The sequence below is a fragment of the Schistocerca nitens genome, chromosome 3, assembly GCF_023898315.1.
Source record: "Schistocerca nitens isolate TAMUIC-IGC-003100 chromosome 3, iqSchNite1.1, whole genome shotgun sequence".
NCBI lineage: Eukaryota > Metazoa > Arthropoda > Insecta > Orthoptera > Acrididae > Schistocerca > Schistocerca nitens.
Genome location: NC_064616.1, coordinates 757228131 through 757236337, shown reverse-complemented (window position 1 = coordinate 757236337; position 8207 = coordinate 757228131). Strand labels below are relative to the sequence as shown.

General features: G+C 35.3%; 1 protein-coding gene across 4 annotated transcripts in view; it reads right to left on the bottom strand.

Annotated features, from left to right (window-relative positions):
- Positions 1 to 1095: 1095 nt before the first annotated feature.
- The window catches only part of LOC126248755 (PTB domain-containing engulfment adapter protein 1-like), a 147828-nt gene continuing 140716 nt past the window's right edge, over positions 1096 to 8207 (bottom strand). For all 4 annotated transcript variants that reach the window (XM_049950098.1, XM_049950097.1, XM_049950099.1 and 1 more), the window contains exons 6-11: positions 7740 to 7928; positions 6839 to 6988; positions 5511 to 5662; positions 5315 to 5430; positions 4544 to 4839; positions 1096 to 1899 (exon numbers count right to left, since the gene is read on the bottom strand). In XM_049950098.1, coding sequence (XP_049806055.1) covers positions 1825 to 1899; positions 4544 to 4839; positions 5315 to 5430; positions 5511 to 5662; positions 6839 to 6988; positions 7740 to 7928 — 978 coding nt within the window. In that variant the 3' untranslated portion in view covers positions 1096 to 1824. The remainder of the gene's footprint in view (positions 1900 to 4543; positions 4840 to 5314; positions 5431 to 5510; positions 5663 to 6838; positions 6989 to 7739; positions 7929 to 8207) is intronic.

Here is an 8207-nt window from a genome sequence, read left to right as displayed (position 1 = left end):
ACAGCTTTCTGAATTATCAGTTGTCAGATATCAGTGCTCATTAGTGAAACTCAGCACAATGATTGCAGTAAACACCATGCACCATAACCATTGTTTGCCAGTAGTGTTCAACAAAGTAACTTACGATGAACCGAAATGCTTAGCACCACTGAATCAGTATGGATGATTTCATAGAAACATATGCAAAATCACCACCTGAGCAGTCACTTAAACTTGCTCTACTCTCACCTATAGTAAAATCAGTAAAGTTTGTTAGGGAAATTAGATCGTTGACTCAGGTGCCACCCATGAAACTTTGAAATCAGTCTTGCTGAGAAGGCCTCTAAGAGCAGTGCTTTGTTCCCTTTGCTTTAGTAGTCAAGGACGTAGTCTTCTCTCTTACTTGTTCTTACACTATGAAAATTAGGAACATGCAAACCACACCTACTTTCTTGGGTCTAGTATCAGGTGTTATTTGGTGGCATACTATTTCCTCTCATCTTTCCCTCACTTATGTAGTAGTTATACTGATATTTGAAATTCACAATTTAAAGGCTTCTCTGTTAGAAGATATTTACACAAATGGTTGTGGGACATTGGCTGTTCAGTATAAAATGGGTGATCAAAACACCATTTGACATCTAAATTTGAAGTTTTTTTGAGTAACACGTTTCCATGCTACATTACACCATTTTCAGGCCCCCTGACATATGTAGGAAGAATATCACATTTTGTCTAGTCAAAATAGGGGGCTACCATTCAATGTTATCTGCAGATTTCTTAACACAGTAATCCCTTTAATCATTTGCCAACATTTGATGATCAGAAGGATCACTGTGTTAAGAAATCTACAGGTACTAGCATTGGATACTGGCCTGTGTTTCAACTGGACCACATGTGGCAATCTTCCTACACATCACCTAGGAGGCTGAAGGATTGCATAAAGTAGCAGTCTAACAGGTTACTCAATGTAACAGGAAATTTAGATGGCTGAATGGTGTTTCAATTTCCTATTTTATATTTAAAGGATTGTTTTATCATCCTACTTTATAATGGTGCGAAACATTTCATGTTAAAGGAAAAGGCCAGGTTTGGGGAATCTCAGATAATTGGAAAAACAGTTCAATAGTTTTTATTTTACAAAATACTTTTACAACAAATAAAGTTTCCACTGATTTAAGAAATTTATGTCACATTAAAATGAAGAATCTGCACAGACGAAAATATTACCAACTTTAATACTGAAATTTTCTGAATGGCAATAAACTGTGCGTAGTTTCCATTTCAATACTGCTCACGATGGATTTAATGTTTTTAAATATGCTCTGAGTGAATATGCACCTAATTGTTGAAGGAACTAGAGATCACAGTATTTCACCTTTAACATCTATCACACAAACTGAGTATAATTAAAAGCTTTGGCTCTCTGCAAACACTGCATGAAGATGTTTAGTGTCATGCATAAATGTTCCAGAACTTCTGATTTATGAACTTAACATGATATTTATCCTTAGACAAAATGAATACATTTTCATTACTATACTTATATACACATGTAGGTTAACATGAAATAATCACTGTTCTAAATGCATAAAATGCATTATCTTTAACATAATTTCTCTCTAATGCAAGAATTTATACCTCGCAAGTAATACATTTCATCTCATACAAGCTTTATGTGAAGAATATACTGGACACAATACAGTATACTGGACAATGCAATTATTAAAAATACAGTTCAATGATTATTGATTTTTTATATATGTTATCCAAGTAACTAATATAAATTAGATATATAGTATCAGTGTCCATTGGAGACTCAGTTTTTTCCATGTTTATGGTAAATCAGTTGCGCAGTGGGTCAAGGCTTTCAAGAGAGAAATCATCATTGCCAAAAGAAAGCCCTCTGCTAAAACCATCCTGGAACATAAGGAACCACCTATTATGTCTCAAGGGTCTACTAAACCACACTAGCAGAAAAAAAAATTTGACAGTGTTAGCCTCATCTACCAATTTGTGATGAAATCCACAAACCACCTCCTGTCAGTGAATCAAAGCAACATTGCAGCACTGAATCACTGAAGGTTATTCTGATAATCTAAACAGGAATTTAACAAAATTGATTTTGTGAATGATAGGAGGAAGAAAAATTTCAAGTATGAGAAATTTTATTACAATATTTAACCCTTAAGCTAAACACCATTCAGACTTGAGATATGAAGTTTTCTTACATAATTGACCACAACTTTGCTAGTCCTTTGAAACAGTTTACAATCGTTGACAGTGAACCTAAAACACTGGTTTAATAATGTGTTTAACAGAAATCTTTTCATTTAATTCAATGCACAGCCACCTGTTACTATCAGCCAATTACAAAAACTAAGCTATTTTAATTTTACTATTAAGTGGTACACATCTGAGGAATGTGTAGATATTAGGCACTAATCCAGAAGGTAGGAATACCACCACCACCACCACCACCACCACCAAAAAGTGGTTACAGACCAGCACTAATTTACGACATTAGGTCACACCAAACAACCTGTTATTAACACTTACTTTACAAAATGTGTTAATACCTATTTAATTTTTTCTGTGAAGACAGAACATTAGGAGTTAATTTTCCACATTCACTATACTGCTTTTAACTATTTTGCAGCCAACCAAGATCTGTACAGTTTGAAAATAAAGGCAAAATTTAGCACTGCATTTTTATCAGTTTTGTGTAACTATCCAAATTCATGCACTGTGTGAAGCTATGTTATCAGACCATAGCTGACTGCTACCTTCAGTTACTACTACTGATATTTCTAATTAAAGTAATTAGTGTTTATGTGGCATTCCAGGATCAGCCTATATGCAGTGGACTTTGTAAATGGGTAAGAAGTATACACAAAAGATTTGAAGATATCTAAATTTATTTCTTTTAACAATTGCAAAAAATAAAATACATAAAGTAACACTGTTCCAAAATTTGTACAAAAATGAACAAATTAAGGACACAATTTGACAGCCCTAGGAGCCACAGACTATCTTTAAATTTAATATCTAAATTTATGTAGAGTCAAACATTTACTCAGATTCTGACAAATGAGGAGACTAGTGTACTAGTGATTGCAGCTTCACACATCCAAGAGGACACCAGAAGTATCTCTGGCTGTGTCAGTGCAGGGGTGGGAGGCTGCAAGGATCAGTACTATGACCCACCAATCCAAAGAACAATCACTTTTGCTATTGTCAGAATCACTTTGAAATATTGCCATCTTCTTTACAGATCTAATGATGTCACTGGAATTGTCCTGAACCATGAATTCTGATTCACAAAGTTGTGAATATCTTTATTCCCACTCAACTAAATGATCACATCAATAACCTGTAAAACTCTTTCAAATTATTTCATTTTCTTCCAGTTTCTGAACAGGGACATCTCTACAAAAAGGTGGAACTTAAAGACAAAAATAAAAGTAATTATTTGAAATATAAAATACCAGCAAAATGCTAAATAAGCCAGAAGCGCATTAAGGCAATCTAGTCTGATACCTTGGTTATTGGTGTGAACACTGAAATGCATACTATAGTTTAAATATATCTCAGCAAAAGCCACCGAAGGACAATGTGTCAGGAAGAAGCATTATCTCTAGATCCAACTGTAACACACAGCATGTTAAATGTGGATCATCCTGCAATGTATTAGGAATATGTTCTTAGTGGTTGACTAGAAACTACAGTGAATAGTCCATAAATGTTCACTTTCAATTTTACTGCATGAAGGTGGGAAGATTCCTGTCCTCAACATTAAAGAAAGCATTTTGGAGCAGCTGATTAGCAGGACTGCAGTAAAATTAAGAACTTCAGCACTAAACTGAATGAAATCCACAAACTTCTGAATCATTTCTTTGCTTGTGTTGGTAATGACAACTTTAAACAACACCTGCAGAACAAAAACAGTATTTATAGGAGAATTTTTCATTTGGAATGACCTCCATTCGGTTAACTGACTTGCAGACTTAAGTATCTATCATACAAGATAACACAGACTTATCAAAACCTTTTTCTTTACTGTTAATCAAATTTATAAAATAAAATCAGTAGGCCTATGCATAATTTAAGCTACAAACAAACGAAGTTACAAGTGTGAGTGAAATTTTCCATGTTTGCACACTGCCTGTTTTGCAGGGTAGTTTGATTTCTTCACATTCATTGAAGTGCACAATGCATCCAAATTTTGCCACCCATTCTGAACTGTGGAAAATCAAGGAACAGACTTTCTAAGCCACCTCTGCAATGTCACAAATTTTATGACTATGCTGGGTTTCTATTTTATTTATGCTTATGCAAAATCATAAGAATAGTTTAAACTTAAGCCAATTTGGTTCACCTTTACATTATTTAACAGTAATGAAAAATTTCTGCAGTGTCCATGGCAGCACTGGACCTGACAGTTTCAGCTTGCTTTCTCATTAATTCTCAAAGCCAATTTCCACCTGACACATTATGAAGATCTTACTACATGGTTACAGTTTACATAGTGTTCAATGAGGCATTAATGCCCAATATTAAATACCTTCATTTCCAAAATGCGTTTGTCTATAAGCCCAATTGCATTCTCCAGCTCCTGCTGGGAAGTGCCAACATTGCTGGTGCCACCGAAGTCTCCCATACCAAATGGGTCACAGGCAACAGGTGGGTTTGGACTGGAGTGGGGTAGTACAGTACCAGCTGGTGGTATATGGCTTTGTGATGCTGCAGGATTGAAAGGCGTGGAGCCAAATAAATCTTCTTGAAAGATGTCTGATGAACCATTGTTCTGAGTGAACACACGGCGTGGTACCTCTCTAGCTGCCTTTGGTGGTGGTGCCACTGGAACATTATTTTGAAATTGTTACAGGAAAAATCAGATATTAGTAAATAACAGTTTATGATAAAGGCTACTACCCCTAGTTAGTGACCACAGAACTTGTCAATACAGGACCGATCGGCAAAAACTTTGATTCTAAAATTCCTGTAGCCAGTGTTACTATAGTTGCATAATTTAATATATTTTACTATGCACTGTTCTGTATTTCTTTCACTGGAAGTGTGCCGCCCTAGAATCCACACATGCATCATATAAGGACACCTGCCCTAGTCTTTTTCAACAGCAGTCAGATTTTCATCAAAGTGGATGTGCCCAGTTCACAACAGAGGAGGAAATTCAGAGGAACACCTGGGCTTTACTACATTAACCAGGTTCAACTGGGCATAAGTTGCAGTAGTTATGCAGAAATGAGGCTTGCACAGAATACATTAGTGCAGACAGCTGCAAATTAGATGGCGTGACAACTACAATACTCACACAATGGTGGAGGTGAAGATGATCCATTCACAGGCTGCTCATGTGCTCGTGGATTGAAGTCTTCTATTTCATCTAGTAACAGACCTTCCAATTTCCTCCCAACTGCAGGTTGTTCACTGAAAATTTTTAAAATTTCTAGTAAGTGGAAAACTTAGTGCATTTGCAAAAATTTTATTACAAAGGAAAAAAATTTTACCTCATGAAGTCGTCTCCAAATGATGGTTTTGGAGCTTCAAAAGCCCTTGGTGGTACTGGTGGTGGCTGGAGTGAACTTGCTGATGGTAACTGAGGAGTGCTGCTGAATCCATTACTTGAACTAGAGCTGAAGTTCAGCAAAGCACCGTTCTCCTTTAAAGGAAATAAAAATTTGCCATAATTCAACGATTTTTCCAGCTCTGCCATTTTTATCATCTGCAGTCTTCAATACTCTATAAACTGAAGTTTTGCAAAACTCCATATAACTAAGGCATTTAGCCAGTTTTTGTAACAGCCCAAAGTTTATTGCTTTGTTACTAGTTTAACACAGAAGCTATCCTTAGTTTGTCTTATTAGAAAACACTTTACTTGCACTTCCAAACATAATTTCTTTCCTTTTTCATGGGAAATGGCACACTTCTGCCAATTTTTAACATTAGTGAGGAAACTTCAATTGTTCAGAGATTTGTTCTGATTGAACCACAAGACATTTTTCTGAATGCACAAATATAAATTATTAGCATACTATTTTTACTAATTATTTACTTGTACTAACTTTAAAAGGCATTTCATTCCAAAAAATTGGTATAATTTACTGCAAGTCTTTTCTGGGGTTACAATTAATTCAGCTGAAGAGAAATTTAGGAACCTTATACAACTGCTCCACTTCAGTGCAAGGAAGTTACCCCTTAGCAATTAAACAGCTTTTTCCACACTTTTAGCCATGAGTTGGGAAGTTCAACACTTCATTGATATAGAGAAGTTAATTGTCATAAAGGGTGCAGTAGTAACTGCAGCAGAAAAGCAGTAATAACATTTCTGTTTACCAAGTTTAAACCAGTCAATTAGTCAACACCAAGACGCTAATTAGTTTTTGCTGTCCAACTATTTTGGCTGCATGAAACTGCCCAGAATTTAATTTGTTTCTTTAAGTTAGTAAAGTATTCAAATTTCCTTTTAGTGAAGTCCATTTAACAATTAATTAAATGAACAATTAAGCAGTTGACAAACTAAATGAAACTTAAGGGAAGAAAGCAAAAGGCCACCACTTAAAAGTTTATTTAAGTGAATTATCTTCTAGCCATCACTGAAAACTACCTTATAATATACCAGGTGCCAGTGATGTGCATATGAAATTACAAGGTGAAATGTATTTAACATCACACCTAGTGCAAGACTGCAAATTATCAATTTTGTTTACAACCAGCTTCATTAGTTTTAAGCTGTATTTTAAGAAGGAATGTCATGTTTAGTCAGTTAACATTAATGACAGCCTCCACGTAACTGACATTTTTTGAAGAAAAAAATGACTTATGTGCTACAACTTACTTTGTTGTCAGTGCTCTGTACAGATGCTAGAACTTCCACTTGTGACATTTCAGGTGTGGGTGAGCTTGCTGAACTTGAGCTACTGTTGGAATGGTTTACTGTAAGTAAGTCACTTATTCCATTCTTCACCATGTATTCCTCAACATCACTCTGAAAAACTTGCAATTTTTAATGCTTGTAGACCAAGGACAGTTTCAGAACTATGTAAAAACTAAGGCAATAAGAGTTTCACTATTTGAAAATGGTTCTGAAGATTCAGTTTTACTAACAGGTTCCTCATTATTTTGGGCCTATAAAAAGACTTAATACTGACACCTGAAGAGTTCATTTTTATGTGTGTTACTGGAAGCAGCATACTATAGAGCCCTTTAGTGATTCAGTGATATTAAACCAGTTAACAATGGGCAGGAAAAATAGAAAGGAAAGTCTTTAGCACTCTACTACAATATACCTTAATAACTGTACGTAGAACTATGAAATGGGTATTTTCGTTGGTAAATTTACTGGAAGTACACCATTTGATGAATATGCTTCTCTAGAAGAGAATTTGGGCACAATATGTCAAGATCATGTATGAAAGATGTTCACTATATTACAATAATTTGTAAGTATTATGGAGAGAATTACAGCAGTGGCAGCCAACCACCCAAAGTCAGTACATGCCACCTTAACAGTTTCACCAGTTTCCTTGAAAAATCATTTTCAGCAGCAGTTCAATTTATCTTAGTGCACTACTGCAGTTGCTTTACAAGCATCTTTTTAGTAGCTAGTACATCACACTGTTTCCTTGCATCTACAGTTTTCTGCAGTAAGGTCTATGGAACAAACATCAGAACATGAATTTTCTATGCATTTCCCAAGTTGAAATGTATCACTACTAGAAGCTCGAGTAGAAACTCACCTGGCCTTTAATTTGTGCAATATCATTTAACCTCTGCCGAAGAACAGAAACTTCTTTTTCCAACTTGCAGTTTCTTTGTGTTAACACCACAAGCCTACGCTGCACTTCCAAATCTTTCCCTGATGTCTCTAAAAACCTTCGGTAGGCTAAGTCAAAGGCTTGCCCAATAGTCAGTGTGATTTCTTCTGCCTGAAACAATGGGTTGTCTTTATGAGTCTATGCATTACTCATGAAACTTTTCTTTTAAGCTCTCTGCTTACTTACAATCAGTATGTTTCAGATGTGGTACGTCAATCATTTATGTACAAATGCAAGAAAATATTACTTTGTTAAAATACTTAAAAGGAGGTAATTCATGATTATGAGAACACTACCTCATTTATCACATGAATGTCAACTTTGTGACAAAGATAATTTTTAGTGCCTTCATGGTAATGAATCTGACAGACTGCTACAACCAATAAGGAA